The 24,503-nt window shown below is 40.5% G+C and overlaps 1 protein-coding gene across 1 annotated transcript in view; it reads left to right on the top strand.

The window, feature by feature from the left end:
• Positions 1–12,344: 12,344 nt before the first annotated feature.
• pnp4a (purine nucleoside phosphorylase 4a) overlaps positions 12,345–24,503 on the top strand; it is a gene marked incomplete at its 3' end in the record, with an annotated part of 15,249 nt that continues 3,090 nt past the window's right edge. Inside the window, exons 1-3 of the mRNA XM_084063034.1 lie at positions 12,345–12,422; positions 14,726–14,889; positions 23,401–23,504. Of these exons, the coding sequence (XP_083919160.1) occupies positions 12,400–12,422; positions 14,726–14,889; positions 23,401–23,504 (291 nt within the window). The 5' untranslated portion in view covers positions 12,345–12,399. The remainder of the gene's footprint in view (positions 12,423–14,725; positions 14,890–23,400; positions 23,505–24,503) is intronic.

The following is a 24,503-nucleotide window of genomic DNA, read 5'->3' as shown; positions in this document are numbered from 1 at the left end:
CACATGACAACAAAAACAAATGTCAATAAAAAACTAATCAATAATCAAATCAAATCAAATAATCAATTAAACAGAATATCTAAATGTGAATATTAATTGATGAGAAAGTCAATATTGTGCATTGAAGATTATATATCTGTAATAGCAATTTATTTACTGTCCTTGTGTGTTTTATATGTTTATAAAAACTTAACCTGATTGAATATAGAGTACAGAAGTCCTGACGTCACTCGTTCATCCCCTGGTTCGTAAAGTAATTTCTTTATGGAGAATAACATTGGGTCATCTTAGAATCGTCTCATATAAGAATTGAGGTCCAAAAATAAACAAACTGTCTTGGCGATATTGTCAGGGACTAGGTTCTGTATCGTTTATGATAGTCAGTCACTTATATATGATACAGTCTGTTTCTGGTGAAAATGTAACTAATTCGGTGGAAGTAACATTATCGTTTTCTCACCGTCAGTTGATGCTTCATATCCATAAGAGTCAAACCGCCGGGATCATTTGTTTATTTTTGTAACACAGTTCTTATTTGACACGATATTAAAGACGTCTATGGGAATTCAGAACGGGGATGGAAAACCGCAAACCAGGTAGGATGTGTAAATACGTCAGACTTCTGTGCTCTATTAAATATTTTATTAGGCAATAAAATGGAAAACAGCACAGTTACTAATTTAAAACACTTTGTCTAAAAGGTCCGTTCAAAAAAAGTCCTTGCGGTCTTGTTTCCATTGAGGTCCTTGGTATTCAATTCATAGTCATATATAGTGGCACCAACAGTTCAAATATCAACACAAAAATACAGAAAAAGTAACACAATATGTACAAACAAAAACAAAAAGGGTCCACTTTATTTTTAGAAAATTATGATATTTTTATATATTCCCTCCCGCCCCAAAATGTTGACTACTAGTCTTTGAGTGTGCAAAGTAAAATCTATGCAAATAGATTGAGCCTGTCAGAAATTGCTAAAGTAAATTATGTCTTAATCATGGTGGTTAATTGGAAAATATTGTAGTGGTAGATCTAGCCTTACACATGGGCTTGAAAAGATTGGTTATCACTGAGCTACTATGTAGACCAACAGCACCACCTGTCTGTCATAAAGACAACTGTCTGAGTAGTGGCATTGTTGTAACTCAATTGTGTTTGGAAGTTTTATCAGTGAGTTTACCATAGGTTAGGGTTTTATCAGAGTTTAGTGACTGATGAGTGAAGGGCTGAGCATCTAGGAACTTCTGACTCAGCATTTTCACAGCATATTGCATGTTGGTCATCTCTAAATACCAAAGAATTATTTTGAGAAATGAACAGCTTTTTTATTTATTTTTATTTCATAAATTTAGCTGGTATATAACCTTATGCATTAACAATAAGATTAATTAGCCGTGTAATAAGCAGGATAATGTATGTGGAGGTGGTCATTATTGAAATTTAAAGCCGTTCAGGGTTATTATTCACCGCTATCGCGTCAGGCTTTAAATTTCAATAATGACCACCTCCCCATACATTATCCCTTGCTTATTCATTATTTCCATGCTGGACATAAAATCATTGTTTTATTATTTCCTGGCATTTGGCTTTTTGTTACCTCAAAACAGCAGTATGTTATGGACAGAAGCGGTCATTATTTGAAGAATAGTGATTGGCCAATCAGAATTCAACCAAGCGCTGCACCGTAGTGAAACAGAGGAAACATTTGAGGAATGTGATTCTAAGCTGATTATAAACTTATATGGATGTCACGGTGATGACGACGCTAAAAACGGCTCCAACGTCCTTCTGGGAATGACCAACGCATGCCTCGCATTCCCTGCTCCTCAGGGCATTCTGGGTAAACTGGATAAATGGGACACACACACACACACACACACACACACACACACACACACACACACACACACACACACACACACACACACACACACACACACACACACCCACACACACACTACAATCATTTAACTCGGAGAGTGTCCCCACATTGGTTAGATTTGGACACTCTTACAAATGGATAGATACATTTTTAGACTGTGTACCGATATGCTCATAAGTAATATCTGTAGGAAATGAAGTTAGTCATTAATGCTAGTGTAATGTATAATGTTTTAGGGAAAATTTTGTTCAGTAACCATGTTAAATAGCTCTATATTGTGATAGTAATTATTGCTATAGAGTGTTTGTTCAGTAACAGTGTTAAATAGCTCTGTATTGTGATCATTGCTATAGAGTGTTTGTTCAGTAACAGTGTTAAATAGCTCTGTATTGTGATAGTAATCATTGCTATAGAGTGTTTGTTCCCTAACAGTGTTAATAGCTCTATATTGTGGTAGTAATCATTACTATAGTGTTTGTTCAGTAACAGTGTTAAATAGCGCTACAGTATATTGCTGTTTCTTTTTACATTTAATCAGTTACAGCACCTTTAAAAGGACATAACCAAACAAATAACAACAATATGGAAAGTGGCTGTGAGCCATATGTCCAGAAACAGAAAAGCACCTCAGTGTTTTGAATACAATAACAATAGAGTGGTGTTGAGTCAGAGGAGACAAACACATTGTTCACTGACTCTCTTTACAATACAACTACATGCTCTACATTCTAGCACTCAAACCCAGTGGTACATTTACTCAAGTACTGTACTTAAGTACAATTTTGAGGTACTTTTACTTTACTTGAGTGTTTCCAATTTTCAATACTTTTACTTCTACTCCACTACATCTCAGAGACAAATATTGTACTTTTTACTCCGCTACAATTATTGTTAAACTTTGCTTTGTAGATTTGTATTATTATTACAAAACATACATTAACCACTTCAGCCCTATTTAAGCTAAAAGTCTTTTGAAAATAGCAGATCTACAAGCTCACAACACGTCGCGATGCGAGTGCGACTCGTTGTGAGCATGTATATCTGCTATTTTCAAAATACTTTTTAAAATTTTAGATAATATGATATGAATATAATGATAACTTGTGAAACTTGACATTCTGCATAATGAGTACTTTTACTTTTGGGACTTTAAGTACATTTTGATACCAATACTTCTGTACTTTTACCCAAGTAAATTTTGAATTCCGGACTTTCACTTGTAACAGAGTATTTTTACATTGCAGTATTAATACCTTTAACGTAAGTTAAAAAGAATTGAGTATTTTTTCCACCACAACATGACCCTTTGTGCTCCGTTGTGTTATGCTGTTTTGATCAGGTGTGTGATGCCAATGATGTAGGTCAGCGTTTCCCAAAGTACCCTAGGGTGCCGCAAGAATGCTTTGATAATATTTGAAAATTGATCAATATCACTTCAGTTCAGGAATGTTTTATATAAGTAATCGTTTCATTGTGCCCTCTGCATACACCAGAGTGACACATACAGTTTAAAAAAGTACAAATAAATAAATAATCAAGTCCACCAAATTCAGTTTGAATGTAATTCGAGCACACTACGTGTTTCAAGTTTCGGCGCTTCATTCACTTTATCAAAGTCAGTAAGGCCCTCCAAAAATGCCAGAGAGCCTTTCACTCTGTAGACTAAATGACATGAACTGAAGAATTTACCAGGCAAAATGTTCCACACAAGATGTGTGTGTGTGTGTGTGTGTGTGTGTGTGTGTGTGTGTGTGTGTGTGTGTGTGTGTGTGTGTGTGTGTGTGTGTGTGTGTGTGTGTGTGTGTGTGTGTGTGTGTGTGTGTGTGTGTGTGTGTGTTGTGTGCGTGTGTGGCTGTGTGCACGCGCGCGTGCATGTGTGTGTGAGTATTGTCTGGAATGTAACTTAAGCCATGTGAGAGTTAATTAGCAGGTTAATGAGCAAGGCATGCTGCGAGTTAGAAAGAGACATGGGTCACACACACACACACACACACACACACACACACACACACACACACACACACACACACACACACACACACACACACACACACACAGATGTACAAAAATAGAAATACTTTATTTCACCGTTTATTTTATGAAACACTGGTTTAAAAGTGGTTCTGTACACATTTGTAAACGGAAGCATACACATACAGTATACAGCCACAACCTAAAATAATAATAGAACAGAATAGACTATTTGCCAAGTTCAGCTCCCAGGGTCAGCATTTAAAAAGACAAAAAATACAGACAAGACAGAAAAAACATCCATCATACGGTACTACATGCTAGAATATTCTGTAAAAAGACAAATAGGGGCACCGATGGTCTGGTGGTTAAGGCGCATACCCCAGACAGGCTCTATCTACTGCAGCCTGACAGCGGATCGCGGGTTCGATTCCCGAACCGAATGGCGTTTGCTGCCTGTCACTCCATGTCTCTCTCTCACTGTTTCCTGTCACGCTCTACTGCAGTGGACCCGACATACCTAATATGCCGTTCTAACAGGCTATATGTCAGTTATACTCCATAATGAAATCTAGAAGGTACATTGATGAAGGACTCCATGATGGCACACGGCACAGTATGCTTCCAGAGCGGTTTCCCCGTACAATGTAAGTCAATGAGGAGCATATTTTGAATGATCCATTTGTAATCAAAGGAGCAACCATTTTTTATTTCTTGTCCACCTTTGGAGTTACATCATGGCAAGGTAACTACACAACCCAAACCTCTACCAAAGTGTCCATGCCCTTTAAGTCATATTGTGTCTTTTAATAATATGATGGTACGTTGTGTCTAAATGAACATTATTACTGTATTTGATACTTGATACTTTTTGTGTATTGTATCCAAGCAACTGAACACATTCTTTAATGTACAGTTATAAATATGGAACATTTGATAATAATCCAATATGACGATTGTGGTTTTGGAAAAAAGAAAGTATCAAAGTGATTGTGAAAAAAGTGGTATAGGTCAGTTCAGGAGCCTGTAGGAATGCATCAGATGATACAAACATTAAGATGGTAATTGTGTCCTGTGTGTGTGTGTGTGTGTGTGTGTGTGTGTGTGTGTGTGTGTGTGTGTGTGTGTGTGTGTGTGTGTGTGTGTGTGTGTGTGTGTGTGTGTGTGTGTGTGTGTGTGTGTGTGTTAAAGGGAAACGTGTTGCGTCTGTTTAGGGTTGTCAGTTGATTGAAACGTCTCATGACAAGAAACCACATTCTGTGTAACATCATTCACATGTCTGTCTGTTAGGAGAGGAGAGGAGAGGAGAGGAGAGGAGAGGAGAGGAGAGGAGAGGAGAGGAGAGGAGAGGAGAGGAGAGGAGTATAATCAAGAGAGAGAGAGATAGACAGACAGGAGAGAGAGAGAGACAGACAGGAGAGAGAGAGAGACAGACAGACAGACAGACAGACAGACAGACAGACAGACAGACAGACAGACAGACAGACAGACAGACAGACAGACAGACAGAGACAGACAGAGACAGAAGAGCGAGAGAGAGAGAGAGAGAGAGAGAGAGAGAGAGAGAGAGAGAGAGAGAGACACACAGAGAGACAGAGAGACAGAGACAGAGACAGAGACAGAGACAGAGACAGAGACAGAGACAGAGACAGAGACAGAGACAGAAATGGAACAGCTACAGGTTCAAATAAACGGAGGGAACCAACGTTCTAACCCAGTTGCTGAGGGAAGATATTTTATGAGCACATCACAATGTATTCAAATCACTCAGGTGAGTGAGTTCACCATCTGAGAATGATTCTCCCAGCGTGATCAAGTATGAGAGTGACGACACTAGCATAGACTCCCATTGTAAGAATGGAATGCGGAAATGCTCTGTCTCAATGAGCATTTTCAATGCAAGTTCCAATGTTTGGAACTATAGCCCATAGCAGCCTGCTTTGCGGTGAGGTCAAAGCGTGATGGAACTCTCTGTGTCTATGGGTCTGGGTTCTACCTTATGGTGAGTGGGAGTGATCAGAACCTTTGAGGGTGGGGCTTGTTGTGTTAAATATATCCAATGGTCAAAGATCATGTCGTGCCACTATAGGCTCTGTGCACAGCAGCCATAATGGAAATAAATTGGGCCTCTTCCTCGTCTTACCAATTATACTAAAATTAAAGGCTCTGTTCTATTTATCACAGTGGTTCTCAAACTTTTTTAATTTCAAGGACCCTCATAACTCTGAGAGTGTATAAAAGTGTACCATTTGTACACTCTCAGAGTTACACACCCGTAAGTGCCGATTTGGACATCTGGACCACACTTTGAGACCCACTGGTGTAGAGTGTTTCCAGTGAGCCAACATGCACCCTGTTTGACCAGAATGGAACAGAACCTTCATTAGTATCATTGGTAAAGGTAACACATATGAATATGCCTACGGAGCCCCTAAAGGGACATAGTGTTGATTTTAAAAACATATATATTTCAGCACTATGTCCCTTTAGGGGTTCCGTAAACTCCTGTAACACACACAGTTGTTTTCTAGAAGTGTGTACATGATTATAAATATGATGTAGATTATGTTCCTTATACAGACTACTTTCCTTATATGTAGGGGCGTAGCTTGCCTTTTTTTGCTGTGGGTTTTCAAAAGGGCCCCTGATATGGATGTATGCAGCAATTTCACTGGTTTAAACAACATTTACAGTATGTAACAGATTAAGATAGCCTACTAGTATAACGTTAAGGAAACACTCAGAAAACAGCCACGACTGTGCACATTTTGATCTATATAAGGCCATTAAGACATTTAAAGGCTTAATATAATAACGGAAATGTATTTTAAATGCCACTGAGAAACTTTCATCAACTTCATTAAGTAGGCTACTTGCATAATACATGGTCTATTGGTTGCAAACAAAACTATCTACTGTCTATTTTGGATCTGATGGATAGGGTTCAGTTCAGTCCAATTGGAAACACTTGCCTGGTCGTGGCCAGGGTTGCCTGGTCGTCCTGTGATTATGAGAATGACTGCTGCTACAGAGAAATCCAGAGCTATAGGCTGGGACAAAAACTTAGGTCCTAGACATTTTGGCCCAGACCGGCCCACCACAGCCAGCGCGCAGATACTTTACCACCCTGTTCCATCGAGGCACATACAAACACACAAGCCCTTAATGCCACCACTTTTACTGAAACACATCCCTCAGTGTTCTGGAGCCTTGAGTAAAATAAATGACACAACCCATACGCAACTACACAACCCATAAATATAACAGTTAGATTAATAGTACTCACTAACATACACAACCACACGACCCATACATATGATAGTTAGCCTACAGTACTCATTAACACGGGGAGTGTGTTGCTCTTATAAGGAGGATGCTGGCTGAAGCACATCATGGCACTGGCAGCAAGCTACTCTACTCTGGGGAGATGTGTCTGCATGCAATCAGAACTTTAGCTAGTTAGCTAAAGAGTAGAAAACAAGGGTAGGCTCTAATAATCTGAGAATGCATCTATTACAGATCTTATAGATCTATACGCTAGAACTCAGGGGGTTCTCTCACTTAATTTTAACCAGTGCATTCTGGGATATGATATTTAGACTGCCATGTCAACAGTTTAGGGATTCTGAGCAAATTGAGTCTGTGTAGGATTTGCAAAAGAGAGTAACCAGGGACCTGTCAACATAGGCAGAAAAGTTGTTACAGACCTCTCCTCCAAACCATGAAAAGTGAGATTGTTGTTGATTAATGAACCAAAGTATTTGTAGCTGACAATTGGTTCTACCTCTTGACCCTCAGTGATGGTGTTCTGAATGAAAGGACCATTATGTCTTTTTTCTTTGATACGTTGAGTTGAGTTTGTTTTTGCACCAGTTTAAAAAGAATCAACCACAGGGCCATGAATGATTCATTGTCATGGTCAATTGTCAATCTTCAGTATACGGTTATGACACTGGCCCTGACATTTAATATAAATGATTACAGAACACAGCCCTGGGGTGCAGCAGTAGATGAACAGAGCTCACCTGACATGCTCTCATTCAGCCTCACCGTCTTCTATTGGAGAGGATCCAATCAACACAACTAGAATCAACACCAAAGTAGTTTACAGAGTTCATCCGCAAACAGGCGGGTTGAATAGTGTTGAAAGATGAGGGAATATCAACAAACATCTTGGCATGATTTTGAATAAAAGATCACGCAAGGTGACAGTAGCGTCCTGTACACCCTGCCACTCCTATATGCAAACAGAACATGAACAAATAAGGATCTTTTGAAACAATACATTTAGGAGGCTTATGTATCAACTGTCAGAGTAGGACTGCTGATCTACAACCTTATCATAACTTTTAATGACATGTAAAACAGGTCACAGGTCAGCGTGTGTGTGTGTGTGTGTGTGTGTGTGTGTGTGTGTGTGTGTGTGTGTGTGTGTGTGTGTGTGTGTGTGTGTGTGTGTGTGTGTGTGTGTGTGTGTGTGAAAAACATACATTAATGAATTTAAATGAATTAATTACGATTGCAGTGGAAGTCCCTTGTATGGGTTCACATAACCCAGCAACCCTTGCTACAAATTACACCACTGCTTATATGCATTTAGCATACATGGATTAACTTGTTCTTGTTCCACAAAGATGTCCCTTTTTCCTCATGTCCTTATGTCCTTATGTCCCTGTGTGAATTATAACCGTATGTCCCTGTGTGAATGTTGTCCCTATTATGTCCCTATATCCTTATGTCCTTATGTCCCTATATCCTTATGTCCTTATGCCCTTATGTCCTTATGTTATGTCCTTATGTCCTTATGTCCCATAGCTGCTGTTCTAGTGAATTATGTCCCTATGTCCTTATATCCTTATGTCCCTATGTCCATGTCCCATTGCTGTTGAACTACTGTATGTCTCCATACCTGTTACTGCCCTAGGACAGTGGTTCTCAAACCCAGGGGGTTCCCCAAATGGGGTGCATTTCGCCTTTCCGACATGTCGCATTTCCGACGTTAACGAACCCTATACCTAACCCTAACCCTAACCCTAACCTTAACCGCACGCGGAAGCCACTAGTCGGAGTGGCGAGATGTCGGAATGGAAGGAGCACCCTCCCCAAATTATTTCTTTTTTTCTTAAGATAGTAGTTGAGCCCTGTTTGGTTGCTACTGAGCATGCTAATGAGTGCTAAGTGCTAACAACAAATATATGCTAACACACACACACACACACACACACACACACACACACACACACACACACACACACACACACACACACACGCATACGCTCAGAGAGAAGCAGCTGGTAGCGTCTCGGGGCAAAAAAAGCAACCTGGTATAATATGACTGTCAGTCATAATTTCTTGTTTCTTTGTTTTTTGGTACATGTGCAACATTGTTTTCTCTCACACTTTTAAGACTTTTTTAATACGTCTTAAAATAAAATAAAAAGAAGACCACTGGACCTTTTGAGATTTTTAAGTCCCTGAAACAGAAAAGAATGAGAACCACTGGTTTCGAGTTTAGTCTTTTAGTGGTAAATGTTAGATCCACTGTTTAGAGTCTGTTTGTGGTAAAAGTTACAGACACATAGACCAGAGGTGGAAAAAGTACAAAAATGTAGAAATACCCCGTTACAAGTAAAAGTCCGGAATTCAAGTAGTATTGGTATCAACTACCTAAATGCACTTAAAGTACCAAAAGTAGAAAGTAGTCATTATGCAGAATGTCCCATTTCACAGGTTTTCAAATGTATAAAACTAGAAGTTCGGGCCGCTACGCGGCCCGAACGTCTAGCGTGACGCGTCGTTCACTTTGCAGTGCCACCTTACAGGCACCTCACAGTGTGAGAGAGAGTTTTGTGCTCTCCTAAATCCACGGCAGGCTTTGAAAGTACCCACTTCAGAAAGAGGTGACGTGCATCACCTCTCCAATGACCAAAACCCACTATGGAAGCCGTCGAACTGGTGCGATCTGACGGCATCCTAGAATTTATAGGTACGTGATGTCAGATTACGTCACACTGGCGTGATGTCAGATTACGTCACACTGGCCACATACAACGTTCGTACATACGGACAACCGACATGGCGCAGGATTCAAATTGTGTATATATAGATAGATGTATTAAAAAATCTTTTGAAAATAGCAGATCTACAAGACACATTGTGAGCTTGTAGATTGGCTATTTTCAAATGGCCGAAATGTATATAGGCCTAGGGCTGAAGTGTAATCAAAATCTACAAAGTAACTAGTAAGTACGTTTTCAAATAATTGTAGTGGACTAAAAGTACAATATTTGACTCTGAGATGTAGTGGAGTAGGAGTAAAAGTACTGAAAACCTGAAATACACCAGTAAAGTAAATAAAATCCTAAAAGTTGTACTTAAGTACAGTACTTGAGTACATGTACTTAGTTACCTTACACCACTGGTATAGAGTGTTTTTTTGTGGTAAAAGTTACAGACACACATAGACCGGGGTCAGGAGGTGACCCTGTGACGACCTCCTCTGCCCACTAAACCATACGACCCGTTTGGAACAGGAGAACAAAGTACTTTGTTTCAAAGCGTTTGGTGTAATAACGTGTGTGTGGTGTCCTATAAACCCATCAAGTGTGTCACACAGAAATCCCACACAAATTGAATCATCGATCATCAAAGTACTGTAGTGGTGGAAGTAGTGCCCCTTGTCTGTCTGTCTGTCTGTCTGTCTGTCTGTCTGTCTGTCTGTCTGTCTGTCTGTCTGTCCAACCGGTGTGAAATTCCCAGTCAGTAGGTGGCGCTATAACAGGCTGATTCATGTTGTGCCCGATAGACAGTGGAGGAAGAAGTACTCAGATATTTTGCGATGCAACGCGTAGTGAGCTTGTAGATCGGCTATTTTCAAATAGCTTAGCTTATGTATAAAATAGGGCTGAAGTGGTTAATGTATGTTTTATAATATAATGATTTATATTCTAACTAGAAACTAAAGGTTAATTTGTGTATTTTTGAAACACAGTTCTTATTTGATTTGAAAAAATAACCCAGGGGAATAGCGCCCTCTGGCGGCAGTGATGTCACTAACTCTTGAGCCGTAGGTCGTACGATCAAAATGTTTCCCCCTGAATTCCTTGTGTTCCTTGGACTCAATAGGGCATAGCAGTGGCAACCATTTTGTGGTTCCACTCAAATTCACTCCATTCATTTTTCCCATAGAGATTTCCAAAAATATTTATATTAATTATTTTAAGCCTAGAATCAAGCCATCCAGGGTCCTGGTGAATCATGACCATAAAACATGTGATTATGTGAAGGGGGAAAAAAAAAAATTATGATATACTATATTTAATAAATACCCTTTGTTTTGCGGTTTTCAAAAATAAATAATCACAGAATCAAACGTTTTATGGTCATGATTCACTAGGACCCTGGATGGCTTGATTCTAGGCTTAAAATAATTGATATAAATATGGGAAAAATGTATGGAGTGAATTTTAATTGAACCACAAAATGGCCGCCACTGCTATGCCCTATAGGCCCACATATTTCCGCTTGACAAGATTTTCTGCCATTTCACGTTTTTTCTTCAAAACACACTTTTTGCTGCTACTCCTACAGATTTTGGCCAAACCTCACACAGATCGGTACGCATGTTAATTTCTCAGATATTTCAGACTCCATTCTGATTGGCTATAATTGGCCTCCAAAGTTTGTGGAATGGGCCTGTTTTGCCAAAAAAAAAAGAAATCCACAAATCCTGAACGCAGCATCCAATCTGCCCCAAATTAGAATCCCACATCGAGGGGCAAAGCCAAAAGCGATTTGGGTTCCGCCCATAGGGCCACACATGCTACAAAGGTCACTGTTTGTTGCATCAAATGAAGTACAAATGGTCTTGTGAGTCATGTGACAATGAGCGTCAAACAGGGTTGTCATGTTCCATACTGTTCGCCTGTAATTGGCTTCAAAGATTTGTGAACGGGTAGGCCACCCAGCCTGGCGAAGACCTGCACCTTTTCTAGTTATAGATGCTAGGATGCATGTCTGTTAAAAACGTTCTCTTGCACACACACACACACACACACACACACACACACACACACACACACACACACACACACACACACACACACACACACACACGTGCACATATTTAATTTAAAATGTCAACTCTAAATGTAAGACACGTGAGTTCACACACACACACACACACACACACACACACACACACACACACACACACACACACACACACACACACACACACACACACACACACACACACACACACGCGCACACAGGAGACCGATCCTTCACGACGGCATGTCTGATTGGCTGTCGGCCATGAATGGAAGGGGTTGTGACCAATCACGTCATGTGATGGGCTGTGATGTAATATAAGGGATATTTAAACCGCACAACTCTGTCTGTCTGTGTCACCGTGTCTGTCTCTCTCTCTCTCTCTCTCTCTCTCTGTCTGTCTCTCTGTCTCTCTCTGTCTGTCTGTCTGTCTGTCTGTCTCTGTCTGTCTGTCTCTCACACCTCTATACCGGACTAGCAGAGCGCTTGGGAACATGCACAGTAAAGATCAGATCAGGTAGGATAACCTGTGTGTGTGTGTGTGTGTGTGTGTGTGTGTGTGTGTGTGTGTGTGTGTGTGTGTGTGTGTGTGTGTGTGTGTGTGTGTGTGTGTGTGTGTGTGTGTGTGTGTGTGTGTGCAGTGGTGGACGAAGTACTCACATTCTTTACTTAAGTACAAGTATCAATACCCTATTGTAGTCTGTTACAAGTAAAAGTACAAACGTATTCGCATCAAAATATACTCAAATTACCAAAAGTAAAAGTATTCCTTATGCAGAAGGTCCCATTTCACATGTTTAAGTGTATGAAATGTTTAAACAATCCTTTTCAAATAGACAAAGTTTAAAAAGGGCTGAAGTGGTTGATGTATGTTTTGTAATAATAATTACAATTATTAAAAACGAGTAACTAACATTTTCATATCATTGTAGTGGAGTAAAATACAATATTTGTCTCTGAGATGTAGTGGAGTAGAAGTAAAACTATTGAAAATTAGAAATACTCCAGTAAAGTAAAAAAAAAGCCTCAAAATTGTACTTAAGTTCAGTACTTGAGTAAATGTACTTAGTTACTGTCTGTCTGAGCAGCTGCAGTGGGGTCCATTTAATGTTTATGTGTTACAAAAGGTTGAAATAACACTTCATGTCATGTTGTCAATATGTCACACTGCAGTTTTCATAATCTCCGAAAAAGTCAAAAAGTGCTTGGGACAAAAAAATATGAAAATCTGAAATGAATAATACTTGGATTGGATCCATTGGAACACAGGTTCTCCCCCCCATTTCCTGAAAAGTCACAGTTTTGGACGTGTTTCCACCAGTGGTGGAAAAAGTACTCAAAAATCTTTTACATAAAGTGTGAAGAGGCACTATCTAACGTAACTTGATCTAATCTGTATGGTAGAGTATGTTAATACAATATAACTTATACAATCTGTATGGTAGAGTATGTTAATACAATATAACTTATACAATCTGTATGGTAGAGTATGTTAATACAATATAACATATATAATCTGTATGGTAGAGCAGTGGTTCTCAAACTTTTTCGTGCCAAGGACCCCCAAATAGACACTTATTAGACCGCGGACCCCCATTTGAAAAGATAAGCCAGGGACCCCCATAATAGAAGATTTTTACGGCTCTCTAGCAGTGATTTCAACCATTTTAATTTCAAGGACCCCCAGTTTGACATGCATTAGGCTACAGACCCCCATTTAATGGCATGTATGTCTCTGGGACCCCAATTTATATTGTAAAATCAATGTTAATTTAACTCTGAGAGTGTACAAATGGAACCGGGGACCCCCTGGAACCCCCTCAAGTACCCCTGGGGGTCCCCGGACCCCACTTTGAGAACCAATGTGGTAGAGTATGTTAATACAATATAACTTATACAATCTGTATGGCATATGTAAATGCAATATAACTTATACAATTGGGGTGGTTGTATTTTGTCTCCCTGCTCTTCTATTGAGACATTTAGATTGTGTCAAAGTCATGTCTCACCTAAACACAGGATCGACACAAATTTTGACCTGATGGTCAAGATTCAATTTATCCCCTGAGCAAGCAGGCAGGCTCTAATAGTACAATGGTAAACATTTCAGCCCTTGTGCAGGAAACCGTGCTCCAATCCAAGAGGAAAGTTACAGCTGTGTAGCTTTAAGCGTTTTATTTTTATTTGTGTATAATGATAACCTAAATTTACAAAGTAACTAGTGACTAAGTTTCCAAGTCATTGTAGTAAAGTACAATATTTGCCAATATGTGTGTGTGTGTGCGTGTGTGTGTGTGTGTGTGCGTTAGAATGCCACTGCCGGTGTAATGACTTGTCTTAGTTCTACTGGATCTCTTCTCCACTATAGTCCCTCCCTAACAGCAGTCTAGCTTTTTATTCACAACATTGTAAATATATTCAGTTAGTGTTTGTCATCATTGCTTAGTTTTTACTTCTGTTTCGTTTTTGTCAGTAAAAAACAGGTAGACGACAAACATTTTTCGTCATAGTTTTAGTTGACGAAACTAACACACACACACACACACACACACACACACACACACACACACACACACACACACACACACACACACACACACACGTGTAACGTCTTGCTTGTTTGGGGTAAAAACTCTAGAGATGAAAGATTATTAGATTATAGCAGATAACTTTATGTAAATAACAATTACTCTCCTCTCCTCTCCTCTCCTCTCCTCTCCTCTCCTCTCCTCTCCTTTCCTCTCCTCTCCTCTCCTCTCTTCACATCCTCTCCTCCTCTCCTCTCCTTCTGTCCTCTCTACTCCACTTCCTGGTTGGTAGTCATGACGACTACAAGAACACAGCTGATTGGCTGCTGGCCCAGACTAAGCACCGCCCCAAGGTGGCCATCATCTGTGGGTCTGGACTGGGCATGCTCGCTGACGCGCTCAAATGTCAGGATTCCTTCCATTATTCTGATATACCTGGATTCCCCCAAAGTACAGGTAACACACACACACACACACACACACACACACACACACACACACACACACACACACACACACACACACACACACACACACACACACACACGTTTGTATTACTATACTTGTGAGGACAAAAATGTTCTTAGGATGGCATTGAAGATTGCAGACAATAGCTGAAATTGCTGATCTATAAGCCAAGTTGTGAGATTGTAGGTCGGCTATTTTCCGGGGTGTGACATTGCTGCACAACTATAGGGAAAAGTCTAACCCTTAACGCCCAGGCTAATCAGGGACACTCAAGGTGGCAAACTCTAGTTTGGTATTTTGAAAAGGTCTATATATCTAGATAATATTTCAACATGATAGCCCTTCCCAAGTAGTAGCTTAGTCCCAGTTATCAGCCTTCAATGACACCAACCATAGTTCCAAAGAATGAAAAAATTATCTCACTTTTTTTTAATAGAACATGTCATACAGAGGGAAAAAAACATTATTCAATCTCTTTCATTCACTTATTTAACCACATGAACCCTAGCAATGAGCATGCCTGCTTCAGATAATCAGAGGTCGCGCTAGGATTTTTGGTGGCCGGCCCCAATGTCCGGCATGATTAAAATGTATCGGACATCTGATCAAAATAATGGTCATAGATATTTTTAAGCATTAATGACAAGCAGGTGTGTAAATGCAGCCTAACACTTACAGCATGATATTTAGGATTGAACATAATTAGTAATATACACATTTTACAGCTGGGTCATCTTGCACAAATACATGAATTACCTATTACCATTTGAGCATTGAGCGCATGCAGTGTGCGTAATGGTTTCTCAATAATCTGTTGCGTTTGAACCCATTTCCTTCAGAATAACAAACAATCAAAGGGTAGCCTACTGTACAGGAATGCCGATCTACAAGCTCACAATGCGTCACGAAGCGACGCATTGTGAGCTTGTAGATCGGCTTGTAGATCGAGCTTGTAGATCGGCTATTTTTTTGGCCGAAATGTAAATAGGGTTGAACAGTGGCGGGCGGTGCATTTTATACCCAGGCCTTCAATAGACGAGACATGCGCGCGCGTGCATGTCTCGTCCGTGCGCGCGCGCGATTTTTTTCGGGTCTTTCGCAGGTGTGTTACTATTTTTTGATACTTGAATTCGGTTAATTCGGTTAATTCGGTACAAAACATTTACTCCATTAAGTGTAGATGTCAGAGGTTTTTCAGAAATTACATTATATATTACAGGATTCAACAGGCTTTGTCACATATCCCCCAGACAAGCTGCTGGGAGTGGACCACACACACACACACACTGCGCGCACACACACACACACACAGCTCAGCGCACAGCCAGGGCCTCAAAGCATTTAAAATAAATAATCGCATTATTAAGAGTGTTAAACTACTGTATACCAGCTTTAAAATCACTTGGATTGGATACTGTCAAAAGGCTTTTTTTATGATTGGTACTTTATTTACTTTTATAAGACAAACATACAAAATATGTAGGCTACTTTCAGCATCATGAAAACATAATGAGACAAAAACATACAATACGCATCGGACCACAGCACAAAAACATTCTTCATCAATAGCAACATTACTGACAATCATAATGAGACAAGACATACGTCCACCAAAACAAAGTATGTGAGCTTTAACAAGTTTTTTCACTAAACAGCGCATGTCGCACCCAAAACAGTTTCATTCAAGAAACGTCAAACGTGATGATAAAGACACATAACTATTCACTGAAAATAAAATAAAGAAAACAAATAATTTGCAACATAGGCTATTTGCCTTTTTTTTTGTTAATACACAGGCTATTTAATATTAACGAAATAAAATGCGAAATATTCATACACATTTAATAAAAAATAGAATGCACTGTATGCCTACTCACCAAAGACTGATTATTTGAACACAAAATCCATCCTCCTTTCTTTCCTCAAGAAGACTTCAATGACTCTGTTGTACAGTCTATCTGTGCGTTTCAGTTCCACCAATAAGTCCTTTTCTATTGAGATGGAGGCTAATGCTGAAAGCCGAGTCTGTCCAGTAGCATTTCTGGAATACGTTTTGATTCGCTTCAAGGCCGAGAATGACCGCTCGACAGAAGCCGTGGACACAGGGATAGTCACTGCCACACATGCCAATGTGTAAAGTTGCCCCATGTCCTCATTCAGATTTTTCTGCTTTAGGAAATCAAGGAGATCAGTGGGACTTTTACCTTCAAAATCAGTCATAGCATACATTACAGTCAGTTCTGTTTTTAGCTTGGATAAATCGAAAAGTGTTCCGTGACTCTCTGTTAAGCTGGAGAAGGCTGTTTGCGGGATTTTTTTCCGGTAGGTCTGAAAGTGCTGGGCGTCCAGGAGGGAGAGAAACATTAGTTTTTCGTGGTCTTTAAACCTGTTTCGTATCTGGCAAAGAAGGCTGTCCAGAATATTGCTGTGGAGTTGTTGGTAGTGTGTGCGAGGGTCTCCTTGTGCTCTGCGTGGTGAACTTGAGATGCGCTCTGTGTCATCGTAGATTTGACTGAACCGGCCCCTCTCTCGCTCAATTGTGTCACAAAACTCGTTCACCCTTTTGAGGCAGAATTGTACATCCAATGTTTGTTTCTGTAGAATTCCAAAAAGCACATCCGAATAATTAAAAATCCCATTAAATGTTTCAAGCAAAAAACTAAACTCAAAATTATCCAAACGTGCATTAAATCCTTCAGCCTTAAGCACAGTATCCCCATCATATTCTTCATGATCTTCCAGTATGTGGTTAAACAGCTCCTTTAGGGCATCTCTCTTCTCATAGACTGCATTTACCAATCTCGATGTATATTGCCACCTTGTTGGTGCAACATTAGGAAGACGACGCTTGCAGATGTCATCCAGCAGTTGCGTGCGCTTAGGGGATCTTGAGAAAAATGCTGCAAGGCCATTGAGGTTGGCAAAGAACACCTTGCATTCTCTAAGCTTTGAGGCTCCTTGAGTCAGTACTAAATTTAGTCGATGTGCATAGCAGTGAATGAATAAGGCCATAGGTGCCCTCTCCTTAACTTTAGCCTGCACCCCATTTAGTCCAGATGCCATGACCGCTGCACCATCATAACACTGTGCCACAACTTTATCCAGACTGCATTCATTTTCCTCCAAGAAACGGAAAATAAGAGCAGCTATGTCACCAGCTCGCTTGCCGCTTGTCACGTCTTCAAATCGGAGAAATCGCTCCTTGACACCTGTGTCCGTCACATAACGCAGGACGAGTGAGAGCTGTGCTGCATTTCCCACGTCTGTTGTCTCGTCCACCATAACAGCAACAAAGGGTGCTTTTTTAATCTCCATTTTGATCTCTTCTCCCATCACTTCAGCAATAGCATAAATCAGGTCGTTTTGTATTTTGCCTGACGTCCCAGTGAACACTTTGTTAGTGGACAGGTGATATTGCAAATCTGTGTCTCTTTCAGAAAGAAAAGAAAGAAGCTCCACGTAGTTTCCTTTGTTTGTAGACTCAGCACTTTCATCGTGTCCCCTAAATGAAAGCTCCTGTTTACCCAAAAACATGACAGTGCCAATCAGGCTTTTTAATATTTCTCTATTTTTCTTCACCTTTTCATTGTGCAGCTCCGTTGCCCTGCGCGCTTGTTCGTTGGCTCCAAACACCAAATCGATCACTTGCAAATAATAGGCATTCCCAGCAGTACAGTTTACAGTGCCTCTCGGAGCCTGTGAGCCATTGGTACCGCTCGTAGTTTGCGATTTGGAAGTGGCGGACAAACCCCTTTCCCGGCTGTGACAGGCTATCGTCGGGGTCGAGCGACCTCTCCTTACAATGTCTAACTTTTCTTGAAAGGTTCGTCTTGAGAACGGCGTTGTAATTATATCTGCGACCAAATCGATATCTTCTCCTCCTTCCGCCATTGTGGTTTGAGAAAAAAAAAAGCTTAGAAGTACGCGAATTAGCTCGTTTTTCAAATTCAAATTGTATTCAGTTTCCTTGTTTTCCCAACTTTTCGGTGATTACTTTGCCAATGTGAAAAGGAATAGTGCTTTAAGTGTTGAATTCATATGGATTGCTCCTGTGACATACTGTATGTACAATATCAGAAAGGAATTATAAATGTCAGAATTAGTTGAATTAGTCTTATTGCACCTGTTTTTAGTCCTAACAATGGCCAAGTTATGGCCAAGGACCTTTCAAGGTCAACATCACCCAAAGTGGTCATAACAATATCAGAAATGAATTCCCCACCCCACAATTAGTCAAAATGGAGGTATTGCATGTGTATATACTATATACACTCAGAAACAAAGAAGTTGGATTCTCATCATAGCCGATGGCAGCCATATTTGATTTGGCCATTGCGCCATTCGTGGCACTATGCACGGACGAGCACCTCTGTGATTTTTCATGTCTAGGTACCCATTGTTCAAGTGAGAAATTCTCCTACCACCAAATTGCGAACGGGTCTATAGGCCAGGTACAGGACTACTGTGCAGATAATGTGGGGGAGATAATGGGGGAAAATGAATATCCTAAAAAAGTATTAAAGCTACTCATTTGAAAAGGCTATCATGTTTCAAAGTACTTATATGGACCCTACAAACAAAATGGTGCCAAAGAGATTTTGCCCCCTTTCGTGTCCCTGACTTCTGGTCTGGCCCATGGACTATAATATGTAAATGCCTAATCCCCTAACATTTAACTACAACCTCTAAAAATCTGTTTTAACCATGAAACAAAAACATTTCTTGTGAGCACCAGGAAAATGGTCCTCAAAATGTCTATTTCTCATATTCTACTATACTTTTGGGGACATTTAGTCCTTAGTCATTTAGTCCTCTCAAGTATAGTAAAACACAGACACACACACACACACACACACGCAATCACACACACACACACACACACACGCACGCACGCACGCACGCACGCGCGCACGCACACGCCACTTGCGCCTGCCTATGGTTGCACGGGGGAGCCGCGGCACCCGCACCCACATATCCCCACCCAACACAACAGTGGTCCCCAGGTTGATTCTTAGTCAGGGTGGTGGTCCCTGGTTCACAATCAGTTGAAAACCCCTGCCATAGACTGTAGATACTGTAGCTTCATTGACTATCAGTGTTGTGTAAATTAATGTTTTTTTGTTTATTTAAAACATTTAACCACTTACACCCTCAATACTTACTTAGTAAACCTGACCTTTGGCTCTGTACTTAGTCTGCTCTTTTTTCCCTCTACACCAAACTTATTTGCTAAAAATAGCAGATCTACAAGCTCACAACACCTCGCGCTGCTAGGCGTTGTGAGCTTGTAGATCTGGTATTCCCCTCAGGACAGTGATGCTAGGGTTCAAGTGGTTAATGTAAAAAAAAAAAAAAAAAATCCTATCACACAAATATTTGGTGGACCCTCTGGAGTAACTCTGTGGACCCCCTAGGGGTCCCAAACCCCCTGTTGAAGACCCCTGCTCTAGGCCAATCTAGTGACCATGCATAAACAAGCCGTCACACCACATGGCAAAACATCCGCCCGCCCTCCGTGACACATTTGGCAGATTTGCCGTGACACATTTGTCAGAACCATATCCAGGTATTAAATCCACTGCGCTGGTTGTAAACACAATGCTACAGTCGCTCTACACGACAGACAGTGCCGGCTGCAGACAGTAATAAGCAGGGGGGCATTAATTATTCTAGGGGGGGCACCTGTCTGTCCCGCACGCGCGCTGCGCGTGAGGGACCCGTGCGCGCCGCGCGCGATTTTTTTCGGTTATTGGATGGATATTTTACTTTTTTGGGGTGTTTTGTAACTATATTTCGGTTAATTCGGTTCATTTACCTTGCCCCTATATGCACCAACAACAAATACAATTACAGCATTAGGCCTATAATGTCTTTAATGTAATGTCGGCATTGCATCTCCACAGGCACAGACTCCACAGCGGGAGAAAAAAAAGGCAGGCTATACTGCGCTGCGCTGCGCTGCGCTGCTTGAAAAAAAATTAAAAAATAAAAACATCTGGCCAATCTGAACTGGGGGGGCACAAAGTCTAATCTGGGGGGGCATTGCCCCCCAATGCCCCCCCATAGGGCCGACACTGACGACAGAGCAAAGCTGCCACAGATGCCGTTAATTGGCTTGTTTATTTCAGACAGCTCACCCAAAAAAAAAAACATCTGAGATGGGATGGAAGCATGTGACCCCCATGTAGCCAGGTATTAAACTATAATTTAGAGTCCTGGTGGTCCCATTCCAGATGTGTGGCTCACAGGACACTCCGAAAACATAATGACTGATGACCAAATCTGGCTCTATCGTTGATTGATTGATTTTGAGTGTATACTTAATTGGTCAAAAATGTTAACAGCAGGAACGCTAGCCCCAAAACACACTCTCCCCCATTTTTGTCGCAGACCGCTCGCCCCCCCAGCGGTTCTTGTATTCTTGCATTTGTTTTACTGAGGTTAAGTTTAGGAATAAGGTTAGGTTTAGGCATAGTTTTACTGAGGTTACGTTTAGGAATAAAGTTAGGTTTAGGCATAGTTTTACCGAGGTTACGTTTAGGAATAAGGTTAGGTTTAGGCATAGTTTTACCGAGGTTACGTTTAGGAATAAGGTTAGGTTTAGGCATAGCTTTACCGAGGTTAAGTTTAGGAATAAGGTTAGGTTTAGACATAGTTTTACTAAGGTTACGTTACGTTCTGAGGTCGCCGGAGTTGAACCGGGGCGGGCTTGTGTTGGGGCGAGCGTTCTTGTATTCCATGGAGGTACCGTAAGGCTAAAAGGGTAATACAAAAACAAACTTGTTTCTAATTGACATACAGTACATTACAACATACATACAGTACTGTACAGTATGATGTGAGGTCAGTGCAGTGATATCAGTGGTGTAAAGTAACTAAGTACATTTACTCAAGTACTGTACTTAAGTACAATCTTGAGGTACTTTTACTTTACTGGAGTATTTCCAATTGTCTATACGTTTACTTCTACTCCACTACATCTCAGAGGCAAATATTGTACTTTTACTCTGCTACAATTATTTGAAAACTTTAGTTAGTGTGAGACTATAGTTCTAGTGACACTTTATGTATTCTTTCTAGATAAACTTTATTTCAAACCGCTACTCCTCCCACAGTTTTTATTCCCCAATTTAGTGCCATATGTCAATGACCGGCTTCACCGGGAATCGTGCGCTTGTATTTTGTTAAGAGATTGGTTACATAGTTTAATTGATATTAATTTATTAGTGCATTAAATTTCCCCATCCACTTTAATGGGAAAATGAAAAAACTTGATTTCAAGTATTTTTTCTCAGAAACTGTAAGGGCTACAGGCGCTATAAATGCCCCCTTTACGTGTTGGCCTATAACTCTTGAACCGTAGGTCGTAAAAACATTTTTTTTACCTAGATTCCTTGGGTCATGACGCAACTCCCCATATAGGCCACGCCCATTTGCGTTACGACAGATTTTCCGCCATTTTGAATTGTCTTCAAATCACACTTTTAGCTCCTCCTCCCACATATTTTGTCCAAATTTCACAAAATTTGGTACACATGATCTCTGGACCCATGCGATAAACAGCTCTAAGCGGAATTTTGATAGTCCATACCGTTCGTCCGTAAATGGCTTCCAAAGTTAGCGGGAGGGGATTGTTTTACAAAAAAGGTAGAACATCACGAAGGAAACGTCCAGTTAATCCCAAATTTGAATCACATGTCAAGGGTGGTTTATTCAACGAATCCCTAAAAGCATTTCCACTTTGATCCATAGGGGGCGCCACAAATGCACAAAACGTAACCGTTTGACGCAAAAACATGATTTTGGGGGGGATCAATCCATTCAAAATGAAACACAAGTGATCTCAGGAGTGACGTGACTATATAATTGTGCCGTTACATTTGTGGGAGGGGCATATTTCTTTAGTGGGAGGGACCTATTTCTTAAAATCAAAACGGCACATATCACGAACGCGGGATGCGATCAACACCCGATTCGAATGGCACGTTGCGCGTCCTCCGACGGTATTCCTCCCGGCGTATCCCTCGAGTCCCGGCGGCCGCGACCGGCGTCAGCGCAACCACACTTTGCAATTGCCCTGAATTGCGACACGTCTAGTTACTACTTACTTTGCAGATATAATTGATTATATTATAAAACATACATTAACCACTTCAGCCCTATTTTATACTTAGGCTATTTGAAAATAGCCAATCTAAAAGCTCACAACGTGTCGCATCGCGACGCGTTGTGAGCTTGTAGATCTGCTATTTTCAAGCATTTTAGTACTTTTACTTTTGGTACTTTAAGTACATTTTGATACCAATACTTATTTACTTTTACTGAGGTCAATTTTGAATGACAGACTTTTACTTGTAACAGAGTACTTCTACATTGCAGTATTGATAATTTTACTTAAGAAAAACATTTGAGTACTTTTTCCACCACTGAGTGATATACATTATGTTGTGTGCATGTCGTGTGGACATTGAGTACATTGTGTGTACGTTGTGTGTTCAGTGCAGGGTCATGCCGGCAGGCTGGTGTTCGGTGATCTGAAGGGGAAATCATGTGTGTGTATGCAGGGGAGATTCCACATGTATGAGGGACACACACTGTGTAAGGTTAGTACACGCGCGCACACACACACACGCACGCACGCACGCACGCACGCACGCACGCACGCACGCACGCACGCACGCACGCACGCACGCACGCACGCACGCACGCACGCACGCACGCACGCACGCACACACACACACACACACACACACACACACACACACACACACACACACACACACACACACACTGTAAGGTTAGTTATGCCATTTAGGTGTGTCTCTGCCCTGAAACTGTGTTAGTCTACTTTTCCCAGGAAGCACTGCTCCTTCTCTGCCCTATATTGTGATATAGAGTAATGATTACTATCACAATATAGAGCTATTTAACAGTGTTACTGAACCAACACTCTATAGTAATGATTACTATCACAATATAGAGCTATTTAACAGTGTTACTGAACCAACACTCTATAGTAATTATTACTATCACAATATAGAGCTATTTAACACTGTTACTGAACAAACACTCTATAGCAGTGATTATATATCAATATAGAGCTATTTAACACTGTTACTGAACAAACACTCTATAGCAGTGATTATATATCAATATAGAGATATTTAACACTTATTTTAACACAAAACATTAACAGCTCTTCTGACCTTTTAACCTTTTTAAACCATTCCCCATTGGTCACATTGCATGCAGATTTAAACTCTCATGTCTTAACTACTGTTATTGTCAGATATACTTCATATATATATATATATATATATATATATATATATATATATATATATATATATATATATATATATATATATATATATATATATATATATATATATGAGCAGTACTTTTCACACACACACCTAGAATGTAAATCCTGCAACATCCCACATACCTAAGAGTTTTCTTGGGAAAATGTCACACGAGACCACTGTGTGTGTGTGTGTGTGTGTGTGTGTGTGTGTGTGTGTGTGTGTGTGTGTGTGTGTGTGTGTGTGTGTGTGTGTGTGTGTGTGTGTGTGTGTGTGTGTGTGTGTGTACCTGGTCAT

The sequence above is a fragment of the Gymnoscopelus microlampas genome, assembly GCF_963454915.1.
Source record: "Gymnoscopelus microlampas genome assembly, chromosome: 7".
NCBI lineage: Eukaryota > Metazoa > Chordata > Actinopteri > Myctophiformes > Myctophidae > Gymnoscopelus > Gymnoscopelus microlampas.
Note: the sequence above shows the minus strand (reverse complement) of the source record. Positions and strands in the feature narration are given on the sequence as shown.